General features: G+C 37.8%; 1 protein-coding gene across 2 annotated transcripts in view; it reads right to left on the bottom strand.

Annotated features, from left to right (window-relative positions):
* Nucleotides 1–22,105, bottom strand: part of UNC13C (unc-13 homolog C) — a 769,865-nt gene that overhangs the window by 448,880 nt on the left and 298,880 nt on the right. For both annotated transcript variants that reach the window (XM_072616138.1, XM_072616137.1), the window contains one exon: nt 21,748–21,967. In XM_072616138.1, the coding sequence (XP_072472239.1) occupies nt 21,748–21,967 (220 nt within the window). The remainder of the gene's footprint in view (nt 1–21,747; nt 21,968–22,105) is intronic.

Here is a 22,105-nt window from a genome sequence, read left to right on the forward strand (position 1 = left end):
TCCCTGTCTTTTCTTCTCTAGGCTAGAAAACCCAATTGTTTCATCTTATCCTCAAAGTCTTTCATCCATACACATCTAGTGATCTCCAGCTGTTAGAAAAAGTGAGCATGAGATGGTGAAATTCATCCTGATATAGGAATCAGAGCAAGGATATTTCTAACCCAAAAGCAAAGGATGCAATGAAATAAAAGAAAACAAAACTAAATTACAAAAAGCTGTGGCTAAAGAAAATTTGGAATGATAGGCATACAAATATTATCCTATACCAACTTTTGTGATAGAATTCACACCATGATAACCTAAAGCCATATGCAGGGAATGTGACATTTGAGATGGGATATGGGGAGAATGTATGTGTCCAGATGAGGTTTCCATTCTGCTAAAGGTCTGAATACCACTGAGGGAGGCGAGGGAGGGATGGTGTTACTGGAATTGTGGTCACTGAGGGAGAGGAAGCATGTCTCAGGATGGTGATACCATCACTCTAGATTTTGATTTCCTGGGGCAAAGCTCAGGTCACTTCATCTTAGGATTAGCTCTATGGCAATTCTAGATCAATGGAGAAACCAAAGCCATGGTTAACACAGGGAAATCATTAGATTCTTATAAACTATCATTCTAGTGGCTCTATTCTGTCCTTAATGCCAGTTTCAATTTAAAGTGACAAACACTGTTGAACTAGTAAAATTATTTTAATGGACCTGCTATTTAAATGGTACAGGGAATTCCTCATAAGGAAACTCCATCTACCAATACATATTTGCAATGACTGCTCCAAGTTTAGAGAGAGTCTTGATGCTATGGACAGGTTAATTGCACAGGAAAAACCTCACGTGCAGTATGAGTAGAGGTAGGATCTGAACCTAAGTCTTCTTGACTTCCAGGCCAGCTCTCTCTTCACTACACTATGCTGTTTTTCTGAACCAATACTATAGAAAATTACTATTAATCAGGTCCTTGGCTTCAGACTTGTATCTTTCAAGAAAAGGAGGTCATGCTCACATGACTAGAAAGCAAAACTTGGCCCATATGCAGCATGTACTAAAAAAGCCAGCACAAGAGCCTGTAACCAGCCTCATGTTTAGAGTGATTAAGAGGAGATGCATTACAAAACAAACCACTTTTAAATAAGCAAGCCCAGGAAGGGGAGAGACGAGCAGGAGAACTAACATATAGAGATGCTCTAATTGAAAAATAATTTCAAGGGTTTTATTCTCACATCTCCTGGAACTTTTAAAAACACCTCATGGAACATAATAGGGATTGAATAAGTTTACATTAAAGTAATAATTGAAAATATGGATATTTAACATCTGAAAAAACTAAAGGGGGAAAAGTTCATTATTGTTTTAGAGACTTAAATTTCAGTTTGCCAGAAAATAGAAAGCAATACTGCCTTGCATACATAGTAGATCTCAGATCATCATTCACATGCTATATTGTTTTTTCCTGTTTAGGGCACAATGTTTTTCAGTGTCCTTTTGCTTTTCTTTCCATTTCTTGTGAAAGTCTGTAGGTGGGTGAATTTTTGGTCTTTTCTCCCCTTTCCTTTAATTGCCTCATATACAAATGATCTCATCGACTCCCCCTTGTCTTCAAATTTTTCCAAGGAACAGAATTGCAACTCCCCCATTCCCAAACTCCTCCTCCCCCTCCTCTTCCTCCTCACGAAATCAAAGCATAAAAGCCCCCACATGTTTTCTTGGAAACAATAGAAGACTCTAGTTTTGTCACAAGGGTAACTATGTTTAAAATAGGCAGGGTACTTAGACACTATGACCCAGAATGACATATGGCACTATTAGATCCTGTCAAATAAGAAAGAAAATACTTAGCCAGTTATTGAGCCTTTAAGAAATATTCATTTCAAATTCATCTATGTAACATGACTAATGTGAAAATGTGTTTAATAAGAATATATTGTAGAACCCATATAAGATTGCATGCTGTCTTGGGGAGGGAGGGGGAGAAAATTTAAAACTTAGAGAAGTGGTGGTTGAAAACTGAAAACAAATTAATTAAATATTTTTTAAAAAAAGAAATATTCATTTCAGCTAAACAAATTCAATATTAATAAACACTATTACTGTATTACTGTTATAATTATTTTGCTATTATATGGCAAAATATCAGCCATCTTAAGTACTTGAAAAATAATTTAAATATAAAGAAGCGCAAAACTTCGAATGTGTTTTTAATGTTGTCAGTCAAAGTAATACGTTCATCTCAAGAACTTCTCACATTTCTAAGGATTGTGGGTTCTTAATCTAGGGTCCATGGACTTCTTTAAAAAGTATTTTGATATATGAATTTTAATATAATTGGTTTCCTCGATAATCCTATGTATTTTTCTTGATGCATTCAAAACCATTATTCTGAAAAAGACTCCACAAAACCAAAAAGGCCAAGAATGTCTGCTGCTCCAGTGTTCTAATGTTTCTATGATTTCCTTGATGTGGGCATTCCTTCTGCTAATGAGAGTCACAACCTATACATGCTGGTCCATCTTATGAATTTTTTGTCCATGCCCTACTAGCTAAGTTTATCCAGCCTGCTCAACATGTTTGGGGCCTCCCCTGCTGTCTCATGAAAATAAAAACAGACTGATGGATTTCACACATTATCCATCAATTATCCTTTCTCATGTAACATGACTATTTTCTTTAGAGCTCATATACGGATTTGATGACATCCATTACAGTGCTTCTCCTTTGCAATTTCTTATTTATAATTGGTCACATATAATATCTAATTGGTTATATAATATATATAATATAATTGGTTATATATAACAGCTTACTGAAACCCACCAGAACCCTTTTCATTGCCATCTGAGTGATGCTCAATTTCAATTTTTAGAAGACTGTATCTATGACTTGCAGTCTTATGATATAATGAATTAGAAATGATAGAAATATTTTTAAAGGGTGAAAAGTGATCAATAAGAAACCAGTATCAATTCATAGAGAATAGATTATGCCAAACTAGCTTTACTTCCTTTATGAGAAAAGGGATAAGAAGAAAGGCAAGAGAAAGAAGAAAGAAGAAACAGGGAGACAGAAACTGAACAGAGAAAACAAGGAAAAGAGGACAGAGAGAAAAGAGATGGGAGAGACTATATATGGATCACTTGAAGAAACTAGAGATGATTAGACTGAAGAACACTTAGTATTTGAAGGACCATGAGATCTGAAGAGGGATTAAATTTGTCTCTCTGGTCACGAAGGGAATCAGTGGGTGGCAACAGAAGGAGCCAGATCTAGCTTCAATACAAGGAAAAACTCTAAACTGTTGAATTATACAGAAGTGGTGGGCTCTGCATCACTAGAAGTCCTCAAATGAAAGCTAGGTCATCATTTCTTGGGACCTTTTCTCCATGATTCCTATTTGCTTATGGATTAAACAAATAGCATGTTGAACTTTGAATCAGGAAAACATGAGTATGAATCCTGCCTAGCATGATCCTGAGAAAGTCACTTAACCTATTTTATCATGTTTCCTCATCTGTAAAATGAGAAGACTAGCATCTGAATCACAGTTATTATCAAATGAGGTCACATATAGAAATGTTACTTTGCAAAACAAAAAGTGTTAAATAAATGCTAGTTGTCATCATCATCGTCATTACCACCATCATCATCTTCATTATCATCATCACTATCCCTGGTGTCACTCCTAACACAGATTTTTTTTTTTATTTCTCTGGTAGGTATTTGGGAATCACTTTGACTGTAATCTTTGAACTCCTAAATTTCCAAAATATTGTAGTAGCATAGAAACACAGACTTGGAGCTGAAAGAGACCTTAGTAGAAGCCATCAAGTTCAGTTGCTTCATTTTACAGAGGAAAAACTGAGACTCAATTAAGATAGGTGACTTGTTCCAGGTCATAGAGGTATTAAGTGGCAGGGCTTGGAATGATTGCTATTTTTAAAAATAGAACTCTCTCAGCTAACTCAATGTTATAAAAAGTTGTAGGAATTAGGAGAAAAAAGATGGATATATTACTTTAGATTAAGACACTATTTTCAGCTTATTAGGTTATTTTCCATCCAATAAAAGTATGTAAATAGAGAGAATTAGGATACATGATAAGTATGCTTTCATGTGGGAGTAAGATGTCTAGAATTTGAGGAAGAGCTTAGGTTGAATAAGCCTTGAAAGATTTGCATATCGGAAGAGGAATTGTTGCTGTTGTTGTGTTTGTCCTTCGTTCTCCAAGAAGACCATGACATCAAGATGATGGCATGACTTGTAGTTGACTTTGATTTGAGTGAGGGAAGGCTGTGCAGGTCACCAATTTCACTTTCTTCTCCTGAGCCATCTGAATCTAGTGGCCTGATATTCATCAGGACCACAGGAGATGGCCCAGGATGCAATGGGAGACCCTGGTCCTTTCAGGTTAAGGTCTTACTTACAGTATTCTCACTTTGAGTGAGATACACTCATTCAATCAATAGGCTTCTTTAAGTAGTTTCTGAAGGGATGGCCCCTTTAATCAAAAAAAAAAAAAATCAAACTGGGAGAAGACACTCAGGGTTCCTGAGTGAAAGAGAAACAATTATGATTTAGTATTTAAATCCACTCTGTGCTAGGTGGGTGGAGACTTGTTGTCCAGTCTATGAGCTCCAGAGTGAATTGGGCTTGAGGCTTGGTCTTTGAGCAAGAGATGTAGCCAGTAAACTCAGAGGAAAAAAGGCAACTTTGGGGGGTGAAAGAGGGAGGAAGAGGAGGAGGGGAGGAGGGAGAAGGGAGATGAGGGGGAGGAATATCAGGCCAGATGACTCAGGAGAAGAAAGTGAGGTTGGTGACCTTGCACAGCCCTTCCTTACTCAAATCAAAGTCAACTACAGGTCATGGACCTCTGAATAGGCGTTATGGGCAGCATGAATGTTAAATAACCAGGGAAAAATGATTACCAAGAGAGAAGTAGGAGGGCACTAAAAAAAAAATTTCCTACATAGTAATAATAATAATAGTAAAAATAATGAAATAACAATACTTGAAAGAGGTCATTTACTTAGAATCACACAGTAAATATCCTAGGCATCCTTCATACTAAAATCTTCTTGACTCAGAGTTCAATATCATATACACATAACCCATAAGCGAATAGGAATCTTGGAGAAGAGGCCTCAAGAAAAGGTCATCACGCTTTCATTTGAGGACGTCTAGTGATACAGAACCCAACACTTCTGCATAAGTCAATAGCTTAGGTAATTTACTCCACATGGCCCTACCAATTCCTTAGTGTATTAGATAAACAACTTTCTAAAAAATACTCCTGTGTTTGAGGTCTGCCTCTAACAAATAGCTGTAAAATGAGGAAAATAATAGCCTGCTTCATAGAATTGCTGTAAAAGTCAAATGAGCTAAAACCTGAAAAGTATTTTGTAAACCTTAAATGTTAGCTATTTATTATTATTATCATCATTAGTAGTAGTGGCAGTAGCTGTGTGATCTTTGGAAAGTCATTTAACCTCTGAGTCTCTCTTTACTTATCTGTAAATTAGGGTAATTTATACCTGGTCTGCCTACTTAACAAGGTTATTGATAGATCAAATGAGATTGTGCGTGAGAAAGCAGTTTGGAAATTTTAGACTCTTATGCCCAATTCAGGTATTTTAAAAATATGATGTCTCTGGAAACCAATAGACACAATATTCTATTTAAGGTACACTGTTCTCCATTTCCTTAGACTAATTGACCCATCATTTAGCTTAATTTGTTGTCTATTTTTTAAAACACTGAAGGTGGCAATATTTTATTCTAGAAAATATTATCCACACTGAGTTCAGCTAAAATTGTTTCTGAAATGTTAATAAAGCATCCAATGGAAGCAAGACTCTGAACTAGTAATTCAGTGAAGCAATGACTATAAAAGACAATATTAATCATACAGTAAGGTGACATGTCTTACAGACAGTTTTTTTTTGCAACCATGACAATATGACAGTGCTTTTATCTCGTATGACTTCCTAGAACAGCAGAAGTCAATAGAGCCTGTTTAACATTACCATAGCATATCAATCAGATAATGACTGCAATGAATGAAAAGCTTTTATTAAAGCCTTATGCCATGTGCTACACATTTTGCTGAGCCCTGGGAAAAGGGCCAGTCACTGCCTGTCTTTTTGAGGATATAAGTAATTGATATAGGAAAATGGCCATGATGGAACTTCCCATAAATACCAGTGAAGACATGAACCTGCTACACAATTGATAGTCTTGAGAGAGTTGCCTGGGACAATGAGAGGTTAAGGGAATTAACCAAGATCAGATAACTAATCTGTGCTCCATGGGCCAGGCAGCCTCTCTGGAGCCTACATTTTAATGGTGGATAGGGTAATATGGTGTGTGTGTGTGTGTGTGTGTGTGTGTGTGTGTGTGTGTGTGTGTGTGTGTGTGTGTGTGTGTGTGTGTGTGAAGTTACAAAGATAGTGAGTACAAATAAAAGGAGGTCACCTGCAAGACTACTTCAATACTACTACAGTAGTGTTGATTTGATTACAATTTTCATTGGAAGAGATTAGAAGGGGGATGGGAGGTCTTTTGTCAGAGTAGGAAATGGCTGGGTGAGGAAGAGTGTTCCTACTCCAGAGTTGAGTGACTTAGAGCCTTGTCCATAACATGAAAAGGAGGATGAATCAACAGGGGACATTCATTCACCAAATGAAACTGACTGATTCATCCTTTTAAACTGGAGTTGATTATCTTGCTCCAGAAAAGCAATTCTATTTGTTATAGTACAATAAAGAATTCTTGAGAACCCACTGAGTGCTGAGCATTGGGGCAGTTATAAGGTCAGATAAGACACAGGTGTTACCCTCAGGTTGCTGACAGTCAAGCAGAGGGAAAAATATGACAAGCAGAAAACTGTAACACAACATCATATTATAAATGTGTTAAGAAAGAGCAAAATAACATGTTATATGAAGTTAAATGGGATGATTAACAAGGCAGGGGACAATGATGAGAGAAGACTTCACAGAGAACATGGTATATTGTTACCTTTCACACTATGAGCCAGTTCACACAATTTGCCATACCTGAAATGTAGAGTCATAACCAGGATGGGTTGACTAGGGCCTTTCCCCAAGAATGCTTCCTATAGCAAGTTTGGATTTGAACCGGTACTTAAAGGAATCCATGTAGGTCAGCAGTCAAAGTGGAGGAGGGAGAGCATTCTACACATGGAGACAGAGAAAATACCCAGACCCAAGAGATGGACTGTATTGTTGGAGGAAGAACCAAGAAACTAGAATCACTGGAAGAAGAAGTGAGAAGACTGGAAAGGTAGGAAGGGGCTGGCTGCATTATGAAGGACTTTGAATGTCAAACAGAGAATTAAAGTTTTGCTGAAATGTCTTATTTTTTTTCCCCGACAAATTGACTGTTCTCCTTTCAAACTCACTCAAAACTCACCTTCTCTGTAACAGACAAAACTTAGCTATTCAATATGACACATTGGATGAAACACTGATTGTACCATCAGTGGACTCAAGTTAAAAATCTCACCTCTAGTAGACTGCCTGCGCAGTCCACGTCACTTCATCTGCCCAGCCCGTAGTTTTTTCATCTACAAAGTGGAACTTCAGGAAATGAAATGACTCATGGGTATTGACCTTAGGTCACCTGTTTACACTGTGCTATGCTGAGTAACTAGGCATTATTCACTTAAAAGAGGTGAAGTAAAGTTTGGAAGAACTAGCCTGCTGAACGAAAACGTAGTAATATAATTTAGAAGAAAAGGAAGTAAAAATTTTCTTGTCCTCAAAACAGATCCTTTTATAGTAAAAAGTTGAACTAGATGACTTGTGACGTCCCTTTCAACCCCAGATCTAGGATCCTCTAGTCACTTCTCCCCTTCTATTTTTCCAATACTTGATACTTCAGTGTGTCCTTGTACAAATGTAGATGGATATGTGTGGCTTTATAAATCTTCTGAGTTCATCTCCATCTCTATCTATGCCTTCCTTATCTTCTTTTTAGACTAGGTTAAAGGTCAAGGTTCTTATCCTTGCTACCTCTGAATTGTTTATAGGTTGCTTCACCGTGAAAACTGATCCGCATTAAGGGCTGATTGATGGATTTAAAGTAGTGCTGAAGCAATATATGTATGCGTAACAAGGGAAATAAAACTAAATTGAATCTAATCTCTGGTATGTAAAAAAGAGCACATCAATCAGATTTCACTAATTCAATCAACCTATAATCTGTTATAATATTTAGAGGCATTATAAGTGCTAAGTATATACATGTATATATAACATAATTATTATTATTAAATAGTACATGCTAAATATTACATTACATTGTATTACATAAGACAATCTATTTTAAAAGAATATTATATATTATAAAATATGTGTTAAGTACATTAGAAGGTTAAGATAGGAGAGATCAAATAAAATATGGAACAAATCTCATTCCCATATCTTTGATGTAATTATTTCTATCTATAGGCAGGTAGGTGATTGGATCTTAGAGTCCTTAGAATGTGCAGTCAAGGAGGTTGTGGAATCTTCTTAAATCAAATTTAATAAAATTACAGACAACTCAGTTAGACAACATGAAGATGCCAGTATGTCATGGCGGAATGAGCACAGGCACTGAAATCGGAGGATCTGAGTTCAAATCTCATGTAGGACAATTACCACCTGAATGATCTCCTAGGCAAATCACTTAAACTTTTTTTGGCCCCAATTTCTTCATCTGTAAAATAAAAGTTGAACTAGATAACATCTGAAGGCCTTTCTAGCTATAGACCTAAGATTCAAAAATTTATATATTCTTCCCTCTCATATAATTTTCCCTTCCCTATTTGAGGAAGAAAAACAAGTAAAAAGGCTGTTCCACATAATCTCTTTGGCCCCTTAAATATATAATTTTCTCCCTTGAAATAATCAACTATTTTTGAGATGTTTAAGACCAGATCTACAGCTGGGGTCATAGTGATTTAAAGAATACAGTACTGATTTCCCTCTTCCTTTTGTGTTTAAACTATCATGGAATCAGTTTTTAAATATATACATACACACATATGTATATGTATATTAATAATGTAGATTTTACATGTAGGGATAGGGGCTAGATGTGATCTGATTTGTAGCCAGGATACACACCAACACACACACACAAAAGGGCTATGTTCACTTGTTTGTTTTGAGGATGAGAAATCCCAGGATGGGGACTTTCTCCACTGATACATATATCAATCTATGAATCACTAGTAAATCCTAGGCAGTTTCCTGAGGCAGCTAGGGACATACAGTGCTGGACCTGGAGTCACAAAGACCTGAATTCAAATTTGGTTTCAGACACTTACTAGTTTTATGTCTCTGGGCAAGTCACTGAATCTCTGCTTCTCTCAGTTTCCTCAACCATAAAATGGGGATTATAATAGTACCAGTATCACTAGGTTCTTGTGAGAAGCAAATGACATAATATTTGCAAAGCACATAGCACAACACTACATACTCACCCCACCCCCATATCTATGGTACAGAGGGATAAAATAATTTGTCTAGGGGACTACAGATAATAAGGGTCAAAGACAGAATTCAAAACCAGGTCTTACCTTGCTCTCTGTGTTCATGGTCATCCTCATTCTTCCTCATTAATGCTGACAAATATATACTATGCATTCATACAAGTTCTCTCCATTCTTGTTTGTGTACACACACACACACACACACACACACACACACACACACACACTACCACCACCGTCACCACACGTAGATTTCAATTGTTACCAGAGTAATTTTATACCAATTTCAGTTGTACTGATTTATAGATTTGTATTATTTGACTCGATTTATTAACATTGATATCATAGAAAGACTACTTGCCCTCTTCAAGAGACCCTTGTTATAATGTATATATTGCCTAGGAACTGAAGGATGGGCTCTGAAGACTTCAATAGCCTTCTCTAATTAACACATGCCTACAAGCAGCTTATTCTGTTAGCTAAATGAGACCTTCAAAGGCAGATAAAGGGGGAGGTAATATAACATCAAGGATAGTCCAAAAGGGAATGGGGAAAGGGAATATTGCCTGAGGAAAAGAAGGTAAATGGGATAACCCACTATGAGTTGTGATGAGCCCTGACAATTTAGGCGGTAGAGGGTTTACAGAATCAAAGTCCCAGGCTTGAGCTCTAACTTGCCTACCCAGCAAAATGATTCATCATCCTGAATAGGGAATTCTACTCATGCTAATGCAAGAGCCAATAAAGCAGTGCACATTTGTGTGTATATTTAGATTTATCAATTTGGCACAATGAGCCTCAAGGATGTTCTTGAAAGAAAAGCATGTGCCCAGGGTGCTACAGATTGCTCATCCTGCTTTAAGCTACTGGACAGAATAGTGGAAGGCAGGGAAGTATAAAAACTATTACTAAGCAGACTCATCCAAGTTATTCCTTTGGAGGAGTGTTTGCATTTCCAATGTATCTGTCACACTTCATGGAGACACCAGGGCAGTGAGCGCCATCATGACATCTCCCTGCTTCATTTTTTTCCGTGAAAGGGTGCTTAAGTCCAAAACACAGCACTAGGAAAGAAAGTGATTCTCAATGTAAACAAGTAGTACCTTAAAAACCTCTTCACAAATCTCTTTTTCATATCCTCTCCTCTGCATTGGTCAGAAAACACAATTTTTAATCATTTCTGGAAGTTACATTTTAGGGTAAACTAAGAGTCTAGAGGAGGATGATCTAAGTCAGGGATGGGGAACCTGTGACTTCCAGGTCACATGTGGTCCTCTAGGTCCTCAAGTGTAGCCTTTTGACTGAATCCAATCTTCACGTATGCCCTGGAGGACACAGTTTCCCCACCCCTGATCTAGGTGGTAAAAGTTCCAGAAATTAAATCATAGAATTATAATGGAATTAGAGATATTTAGCACAGAGAAAGAAGAATAACAAAAGATATGACATATATCATCAAAACATAAACTGCCAGTGAGAACTAGGAGCAATATTTTAAAGGAAGAGAAAGGAAAATCTTGGCTTAATATAAAAACTGTTATCCAAACCCTAACCCTAACCTTCCCAACAGTAGAACTATTTCATGAGCTATCAGGTCCCTTGCTACTGAAAATGTTAAAGCATTAGCCAGATGATTATCTCTCCATGGTACCACAGGAGGGATACTTACACTGAAAACCTAAACTGCTTCCAACTTTCATTTGTTCAGCCTCATGCTAGCTTTATGGTGACATCTTTACAACTACATCTTCATAGAAGTTCTCTTGCTTGAATGAAACAAGGTATGAGAAGAATTACTTAAGAAAAATGTGTCAGGAGAAGCAACTCTCAATTAACTTTGCCCCAAACTACTGCATCACAATGGGCAAATCATATTTGTAAATAGAGATAGAATCTCCAAGATTAACGAAGGTTTCAATGAATGGTGGTAGACCAGGTCGGAGATGCTCAACTAATTTCTTCTTACTCCCATCTTGGAATGTGAATATAAACCAAAATCAAAAATAAAAAATGGAGGAAAAGATTTAAGCAAAAGTAATTTTATTTTCCTGGGATGAAACAAAGACCAGGGGACAAGACCTTATAAAATCCCTTTCAAAAGTTCATAGGTCCTCTCTCTTCACTCCCTCTCACAGCAGTTTTGTGTTGTTTCCTGATGGTTCCACAGAGAGCTGTATACAAAATGAAACCATGTGCTCATAAGTTAAGCAGAAATAAAATATCATTTAGTGTGACCTTCTGAAAAATCATCCTTATTCAACAGGACTCTGAAAAGAAGGATTCCTTCCCACTTATCTCTTTTTTTCTATATTTTCTTAGAACCCCCATACTAGCCCCTATCTCCTATGTGGCTCTCTCCAATTGGGGAAAGGAAAGACTGGTCTTAAGGAGAGAAGTAATGTTGTTGTAGCTATTATTCAGTCATTTCAGTCATATCTGAATCTTCATGACCCCATTTTGGGTTTTCTTGGCAAAGGTACTGGAGTGGTTTGTCATTTCCTTCTCCAGTTCATTTTACAGATGAGGAAACTGAGGCAAACAGGGTTAAGTGACTTGCCCAGTGTCACACAGCTACTAAGTGTCTGAGGCTGAATTCAAACTCATGTTTTCCTAACTCCAGGTCCAGCAATCTACCCACTCCATCACCTAACTGCCCCAGCAACAATATCTCTGAAAATAATAACTTTCTGAAAACGTATCTTTATCCAATAGGATTATGGAAAGGAAAGAGACTCCCTTTCACTTATTTCATTTTTTCTATCTTGTCTTAGAACCCTCATATCATCCCATATCTCTTGCATAGCTTCCTCCAACCACAGAAAGTCAGGACCTTAGAGAGAGAGGTAACAGAACACCCAGTACACTTATGTTTTGAGAAAAAAGAGGTAAGGCACCAGAGAAACCCAGGCACTTCTGAAAGGGAAGGTACGTCATTTCTACTTTCACATGCTTCTACAAATATTTAAAAATAATAGAATTCTTTATTCCTGTATTAGGAATGAAAAGCATACAAAAACAGACTGGTTTTTTTTTTTTAAAGAATTAAAATGTGCTTTCAAAAGAAGGGGGGAAATGATTTCTTCCTGATTTCTCATCTAAATCTTACTTTTCCAATTCTACTCCTCCTTTCATTAATATCACATTTAGAAATAGGAGATGTACTGAATTGACCCTTTAAGGACTTTTATTCAGAAAAAAACATGTTTTCTAGGAAAGAATCTCTCCTGGCTTTAAGGCAGCCCCAAGTCACAGGGGTGAGGCGTACATTATAGAATGAGGTCTATGATCCTGGCAATGCTCTCCCCAAGCCGTTTTCCATCTCTGAAACAGTCAAATGTAAACACTAATACTGCTTAACTGACAGATTATAGGGATGTCAGCCACACTGTCATTTTCATTCATTTTCCCCTTTCAATTCTATTTTCTCTGAACAGCAATTACCAAGCATAAAAGAAGGCTTTGAAATGAAACTGAGAGCTCAGACCACTTCCAGCTGAGATATGTTGCCTCCCTGTTGTCTGTAAACAGGTGTAGGGAGGATGCCAGATGATATCTGAGGTGCCCTCAAACTCTTATTGTGCATGCTCTGTTCTCTTTCACAGAGAGATCACTATGGGAATGTTGTCTGGAATAGTGACACCAAGTAAACAGCCTAGAAATGACTGTTTACTTATCTTATCCCAAGTCTTTGAATATAGGAAATGTGTTTTATACATATTTGAGCTCCCTCAGCAACTATTACCATTAGCCTTGCACATAATAGGTGCTTAATACAACTTAGCTGAACAAATGCATGCATGTATGCATGCATGCATGAATCATAAATAAATGAATGCATACATGAATGAATAAATACAGGTCTAGATGACAGAGCCATCCATTACTCACTTTGGTATATCATGTACTCTGATATAGGCCATTTACTTCTTTTAAAATTATTTAATATTAATCCCCATCCTTGAGTTTTTCTCAAGTTAGATCCTCTGCCCTGAAGCATGTTTTGTCTATCAGTTTTTAAGAAACGTTTCTTGAAATTATCAGTTACCTTTGCTTAGTCATGTTTCAGTTTTGTTTGATACTTCTTGACCCCATTTGGGGTTTTCTTGGCAGAGATACTGGAGTAGTTTGCCATTTCCTTCTCCAGGTCACTTTAAAAATAAGGAAATAGGCCAATAGGATAAGTGACTTGCCCAGGGTCACATATCTAGTGTCTGAGGCCAGATTTGAACTCAGCACGATGAGTCTTCCTGATTCCAGGCCTGGCACTGTGTCATTTAGCCACACCAAAATTACCTACAACTACTTTAAAGGGAGGGGAGAAGAGAGTGGAATAACATTCTTATCAACAAGGAAACCTACTACGATAGGCTTTGAATAAAATGAAATGAAAATCAAATGAAAGCAGTGAATGTTGCTTCTTTTTTAAATTAACTTTTAAAATATCATAGGTAACGTTATGATAAAATCAGATTTATCAGGTGAACTATCAAATGGTTCTTTGGTTAAACCTTTGGGTCACTCTTCAAAGAACTGTTTAGACTCTAGCCCAAGCGCAAATTTGGTATTCCCTTCTTCTCCCATAGACCTTGTTTATACGATAGAAATTGGTGGTTCATGAACTAGCACAACTGCCCTTAAAGTTGGCTCCCTAACGATCTTAACAATGAATACAGATTGCCACAAAATGAGCAGCTGTGGTGACCTATGTATATCCTGGATTCAGGCTCAGAAAACTGCATGGGCCATAAACACCACTTCATTGACTCTACAGTTCTGACCTTCAGTTCAAGAAAATGCCTCCAATGAGATTGATTTATTTTCCTCAAACATTTTAGAGGCAGCTAGGTAGCACATTGGATAGAGTGCAGGGCCTGGAGTCAGGAAGACCCAAATTTGAATCTGAACTCAGACACTTACTAGTCTTGTAATCCTGGGTAATTCACTTAATCTCAATTTCCTTATCTGTAAAATGTTGTTGCGAGAATCCAATGAGTTCATAATTGTAAAGCACTTAACCCCATTCTTGGCACAGAGCAAGTGCTATATTAATAATAGCTATTATTATTTTCTTTTTCATTGTATTTGCCAAAACGGTCCTTAATGAAGCAGATGGCCACTTGGCATGGGTACACTAAGTAGCAGTATGGTGTGGGGGAACGAGATTACTAGGTTCCAATAGAGCTTAGTTTGAGCCTCAGTTCTGCCAAATGACATTGAGAAAGTCATTTGACCTCTATGAGCTTCAAGCTTCCCACCTATAATATGGGATAACCCGTCTCATGGGGTTGTTGTTTGGAAAGAGCTTTTGAATCCCAACATGCTATTTATATGAGAGATTTTACTTCAGTTCTGGTTGCTGGGCTAGACATGTGATTTAGTAAGTGTAAAGATCTCCTAGGTTGGAACTGCTACTGATGCAGATCTGCCACTCACCTGCAGTGAAAAGACTTAGTTGTCTGAGGGTTCTGGGGAGGCGCTGGGGGTGGGAGGCTAAGTGACTTGCCCACTGTTGCACAGATATGATGTGTCAGAGGAAGGATTTGAAATTAAAGTCTAACTCGAAGGCAGGTCTTCTATTTGCTACCTCATGTTTCTTCACATTCATATTCTTACTGTGGTAGCTGTTGCTTTTGTTATCATTCTCACATTATCATTGCTGCTGCTACTGTATTATAGCTAATAATGCTATATTATCTGGACTTAGATGAGGAGATACACGTCTATATGATAAAAGACACATTAGGTGAGAACTATGGCCTCTCTGGCTTGTTACACTTTTCCCAATAGTTGTACCAAGGGATAGTATACTGGAGACAATATTTGACTTAAGAGATCCATCTTAAGAGGTTTTGAGAGAGGCTGAGTAGGGTAGTAGAAAATGTCCTGGACTTGGAGTTAGGAAACTTTGGGTTTGAATCCTGCCTCAGACACTTACTAGCTGGGTGACCCTCTGATTAGTCACTTAATCTTACGTTTCTTATCTATAAAACAAGGGGGCTGGACCCAGTGGTATCAGAAGACCATCCAAATCTATGCTCCAAACAGAATCCCCAAATTTTCTGAATCTCTTGCAGCTTCCCCCATGAACTGTCCACTCCATATAAACTGCAGTAATATTCTCCTGAACAGTCCATGCGCATTTGTACCTGTGAACCTTTCTTTTTCCTACAGAGGACATGTTCCCCATTCCTCCTTGTTAATCTGAACTCTACCTTTCCTCCAAGGCCCAAGTCAAGCCCTGTCCTGACCTCAGAAGATGATCGTTCCCTCCTCTGAATTCCAATAGCATTTATTTTCTCTATTGCTTATTTTGCAATCATGAAATCATCTTATTTGCTATTTTTATCTTTTAAAAAAAAGCATGCCCTATGTACTCAACTAAATGACATAACTCTTACAAAAGGGACTCAATGAATCAGAGAATCTCTGAAAAGGAGGCTGTCTGTTGCCATGTGGAACCATCTACTTCTATGAAGAACTCTTCTGTCCCAAGCCATCCAGTTGAAAGGACTTCCGAGGACACACGAGGTCAGGACCAGGCATACATGACAGGAAATACTCACAGGCAAAACTCATGTGGCAAAAAGATAACTTTTTGGTTGACAAAACACCAATACATGTTTTGTAACAAATAATCGCAGCCTTAACCTTGGCTCTAATGAACCATCTTCTTAGATGGTGCTGTGATTACTGGATTTTGAGTCCATTTCTACGTTAGATACAACATTCTACCTCTGGCCTTTTTAGCCCCACAACTTTTTAATTCCATTTATAAGAGCATTGGTTTAGAATTGAAAAGGACCTTAGATATCATCTACGTCAATGCTCTCATTTTATAGGTAAAGAAACAGTACGGGTAGGAATTTGATTCCAGGTCCTCTTAACTTCATTGGATTGAAATTTTGATCCCTTCCTATACAGGTAAAGCAGTGGAGAAGAGTGCCCAGTGTGGAGTTAGGAAGTCTCATCTTCCTGAGTTCAAATATGGCTTTAAACACTTACTAGTTGTGTGACTTTGGATAAGTCACTTAACCCTGTTTGCCTCAGGTTCCTCATTTGTGAAATGAAATGAAAAAGGAAATGTCAAAACTATTCCAGTTTCTTTGCCAAGACCTAAATGGGGTCACAATGACTGAACAATATCTCCAACTAACATAACCATAATATGCTGGTTGATGACTCCTGGTGCTATGAATCTAAGAAGTCTGGGATCCCAATGACCATGCTTGCTATGAGAAACCCTGTTGTGAAGGAGGTCTCAGGAATGTGGTGCTTCTGTAATAAATTTGATCTATCCATCTCCAACAGATATCACTCCATCTCTCCTTGACACTCTAGGTTTTTTTGACCCTCTCCAGGTTTTATGATACCACTCCCTCTTGGCTTTCCCACTCTCTATTTGACTGCTCCTTCTCATTCTCACTGGAGTTCTCTTATAAATCATCAGAGCTCAGATTCATTGCCAAGAGGACAAATATTAGACAAGTATCAACACAAAAAGTTCTCCTTGTTTTTGTTACCAAACCTCTGAGAAGGCTGCCTTGAAGAGACTATATCAACTTCCTTTCCTCTTATGCACTTTTAAGACTTTATAGACTGGATTCTGACCTCACCATTCAACTGAAACTACTTTCTCCAAAGTTACCAATATCCTCTTCACTGACAAACCAACTGGCCTTTTCTTAATCCTAATGCTTTTTGTCATCTTTGTAGCCTTTGTCACTATTAATCACTCTTTTCTTCTTGACTCTCTTTTCTCTCAAGGTTTTACTCTCTCTGGCTTCTCCTACCTGGTTACTATTCACTGTCGTTTGGTGGATCAGACTTTACCTCTCTTCTGACCTCCAGTCGTAAATGTTCAATTGTCTTTCAGTTCTTTTCCCTTCTCTCTCTCTCTCTCTCTCTCTCTCTCTCTCTCTCTCTCTCTCTCTGTCTGTCTCTCTCTCTCTGTCTCTCTCTCTCTCTCTCTCTTTCTCTCTCTCTGTCTCTCTCTGTCTCTCTCTCTCTGTCTCTCTGTCTCTCTCTCTCTGTCTCTCTCTGTCTCTCTCTCTCTGTCTCTCTCTCTGTCTCTGTCTCTCTCTGTCTCTCTCTCTGTCTCTGTCTCTGTCTCTGTCTCTCTCTCTCTGTCTCTCTCTCTCTCTCTCTGTCTGTCTCTCTGTCTCTCTGTCTCTCTCTCTCTCTCTCTCTCTCTCTCTCTCTCTCATTCCCATAGCCAATCTGTTCTCAAGGACTGTTGACTCCACTTTTGTAATACCTCCTATATATTCCTCCTTGTCTCTTCTGACACTGCCACCGCCCTCTTACAGGATCTCACTATTTCCCATCTGGACAAGTCTCTCCTCATTTCACTTCATCTATAATTCATCTGCCAAACTGATCTTCCTAAAATTCAGGTCTAACCACGCTTCCACCTGCCCCTTCTCAATAAATTCCTGTGATTTCCTATTACCTCTATGATTAAATATGAAATCCTCTTTTTGACATTCAAAGACTTTCATGACCTGCCTCCTCCCTAATTTCTAATCTTCTTACACTTTATACACTTCACCATGTACTCTGTGATCCAATGACGCTGGCCTCGTTGCTTTTTCTCAAACAAGTTACTCCATCTTCTGATTCTAGGCATTTTAATTGGTTGTCCCCCATGCAAGGAATGTTCTTCCTCTCTGTCCCCACCTTCTGGCTTTCCAGGCTTCCTTCAAGTCTCAGCTGAAAACTTCACCTTCTACAAGAAGACTTTTCCAGTCTTCCTTAATTCTAGTGCCATCCCCTCCCCCCATCAATTATTTCTAATTTATCTTGTCTATAGCTTATTTGTATATATGTGTTTGCATGTTGTCTCCCCAGTTAGATTGTACACTTCCTGATGGAAGGGACTGTCTTTTCCATTCTTTTTACTCTCAGTACTTAGCACAGTACCTGGCACATATTCAGCATTTGGCAAATGTTTATCAACTAATTGAAATTGTGGAGATATCTTTGGAGGTTTGTGGTCTGCTGTGGGAAATCATCTGTGAAAACGTGCGTGTTTCTTTAACTATTTTACCTAAGAAATCCCACTTACGTATACAGACCTTTCTAGCAAACATTTTTATGAGGTATATGAGCTGGCAATTTCTAGTCAATTTTTGGTTGCCTGAGGGCTAAGACTTTTAATAATAAAATGTGATGTTGTTCATTTGTTTCAATCTTTGAAATAACTTGAAAACTGATTCCTAAGTGCCTTTAAAACTATGTCCCTCCAGAAATTATTTCTCTAATATGGATTTAATTAGGTTCAGCTACTTTTGCAGATTATACTTGATTATTAACTCCACATTCTCAAACAACACATTAGGTTCTAAGGTGCTAGGATCCATATATGGGGGTTCCATTGTCACTTGGGGAGATTATATTTCCATAGCTATATGGATGGTCTGTTTCCCTTCATATACATTTGTTCCTCTTTCAGTTTCAACTATAAGCTTCCTTGGGACAAACTGACTTAACCGAGTTTCACAAGAAACTATCTGCAGTCTAGTTTTTTCCCTTCATTGTTTTTTGTTGTTTAGTGAGATGAAACTACTTAAAGAATGAATATAGAAAATGAAGAGAAAAATATGCATATATGTACATACATACATGTGCACATGTATGAATATGTGTGCATACATGCGTGTTGTCATTCATTTGTTTTAGTCATGTCTGGCTCTTTGTGGCCTCATTTGGGGTTTTCTTGACAAAGATAATGGAGTGGTTTGCAGTTTCCTTATCTGGTTCATTTTACAGATGAAGAAACTGAGGCAAACCAGTTAAGAGACTTGCCCAGGATCACAAAGCTAATATCTAAGGTTGGATTTGAAGCCTTTCAAGCCCGGTGCTCTATCCACTGCACCACCTTGCTGCACCCACTACATACCTACACTTATACATACATACATATATATACACATACATGCCCACATGTGTGCATACATAGACATATATACATGTGCATACATACAACCCAAAAGCATTCTTTTCCCTCACATATACCTTTGATCTCCCTGTGTCCTGTCTCACATGTTAATTCTTTATATGAATCTATGTATATATGCATATATACACATATATATAATAAAGATTTTTATTGTCTTTATTCTTTTTTATTCTTATCATTTCTTGAAAGAGAGATATTATAACTATTTAATAGATGAAGAAATTCAAGAAGAGAAGGGCAGTGACTTACCAAGGAATGAGTCACAACAGACCTAGAACTAGAACTCTCAGTTCAGGTCTTATATTGCCTGAATTCCCTTTTATTCTTGAGTTTTGAATATGCATTTACACATGAAAACATCACCATCTTCAAATATTTTGAGCTAATTCTGTTAATCTTTTAAAGAACTGCACAATTTAAGCCAATATAAAATATTACCCTCTTACAAATAGTGAATATTAGGATAATATGCAGAGCTTTTTGATATTTAATGAGCAATTAACATCCAGTATACATGAAAGAAGAAAGAGGAACAAGCTAATTATTTGTGTGTGATCTTCACCATCTTCCTCTAAGGACACTAGTCATTTATTATATGCTGCAAATCCATTTTTTCTCCTCCATTGACTTGTCCCACCCTATCATTCTGATTGGAGTATGTCTTAGAACTACCATATACAATTAATCATTTTTATACAGTGGATCAGATTTTAATTGCATCTGTGTTCCCCTAAATAAACTGGATTAGTGACATTGATTGTAAAGAGGCTTTGTTTCCTCTTTAAGTTGGCACTCCAAATGGCAGATTTTTCAAAAGAATAATACTATTGCTTTAGCTGAAGTTATATTCATATGTATTCATTACCATTAACATAGCTTCTGTGTGGTCATGAAGAGAGAATTTTAATCAAGTAAAAAGGTTGTGGAATGTATATGGCTGAGATTATGACAGGCACCGGCAGTATCTTTGATTTGAACTTCCCTTTGACATTTCCCTGTGTTTTCCACAAAGGAATCTTCTCCATTCACCAAGGCCCTGTGTTAGATATTCCAAGTAAAGAGAAATGAGCAGATGGGTCAAAGAAAGTATGATTTGTGAGTGTCTACCAGCATTTAAACAGAGAGTCCTGGAAATAGTTTTGTTAGCATTTTAGATTAGAAAGGTCCTTTTGTTTTGCCTACAGATGCAATTGAGCACCTCATCAGAAAGTTAAAAAAACCAACCTTTCATAGTGCAGTATTGTAGTGGTTCAGCAACTAGACAAAGGTTAACTAAGGCAAAAGAGTGCTGCACGAATGCTCTAAAGTACGCAATTCAAAATAATCTGTTAGAAAAGGCCACAGCGGGTACTCATGCAGCACTATGAGAGCTGGCCATGGCAGGATTGTAGCTGCCAGGTGAGACTCTGTGGAAATTGTTCCTTTGTCCTCAATTTGGGAAGCTCAGGCAGCAATTTATGCTGCAAGAATAATTTGGCCATTGATAATGGATTGTAGATGCCACCTATCTATCTACTTCCTCACAGAGCTATTGGGTTAGGAGTACATAAAGGAGGTGAACATATATTGGAGGAGAAAAAAAATAAAGAATCATATAAATATGAGATAGTCAGATATCTCCCTCAGTGTTAGTTCCAGTGGTTTGCACATGGCTGAACAGTTGCTTCTGGGGTCGCTTTGTTTTAAGAATGCCTACTTCATTGAATTGAAACTGAAATCCTTTATAACTACTTTTCATGTTATGGCTGCCCTTTTCTACTATAAAAACCTGCATGCTGTCACAGAGCCATCACTACGGTTTGGGTGCTCAAGAGAGCTGAAAGATGGTCCTTCAAACCCGTTTGTTAAAACAAAATTGGCTGGTGATAGAGAGACTCTGAGAACCAAAAGAAAATCTCATACAGAAGCCTCTGTAGGTTGGGATTCCGAAAGAGAGAGAGTAAGGTTGCTGCTAAAGACGGTTCTTAAAAAAGAGGAAACAGGGCAAGGCCCAGATCCCAGAAATAAACTCAACTGTATCTACTAAAGAAGTGCAAATGTGTTCAGAGCCCTCTAAATCAGAGAGGGATTTAGTACAGGAGAGAGTCTAGGTTATCTCGACCTAACTATGACTTGGCCCTTCCATACGAATGACAGTATAAAACCAATTGATCTTCTTATGAACAGTGCCAAATCTCCACTCAGTGGCTATTTATCTGGCCAGCCCAAATAAATTGTAAGAAATGTCAAGTTTTCACCTAGCAAGCATCCAGGCGCCATATTGCTTGAATACACAGAACACTTGACTGAATACTCACTTTGCAAACAGTCAGCATTGAGAAGGTCCTGACACTTTTCATGACATTTGACACCACACTCCATACACTTCATGCCTTGTCTTGCTATCCCCCACAGAAGACCTTCACATTCATAGCAGTAAGTTGGAGTGGTAGCTGTCCACACCTCAAAATTGTGAGGGGTAGTGGATGACATTGGATAGATCAATGCTTGCAGAGTCTTTTTGAAGACATGCATTTTCTGTTGAGTGGGAGGAGAAAGGAAAAAACAAACAAGAAAAATCAGTCTTTTGGGGAAAATTTTCAAAATGATATTGCACAGAAACCTCAAATAAAGCATTACAACAAACCAATTTCCCACTTTGTTTCAGAACTGTTG

This window comes from Notamacropus eugenii, chromosome 1 (assembly GCF_028372415.1).
Source record: "Notamacropus eugenii isolate mMacEug1 chromosome 1, mMacEug1.pri_v2, whole genome shotgun sequence".
Taxonomy (NCBI): Eukaryota; Metazoa; Chordata; class Mammalia; order Diprotodontia; family Macropodidae; genus Notamacropus; species Notamacropus eugenii.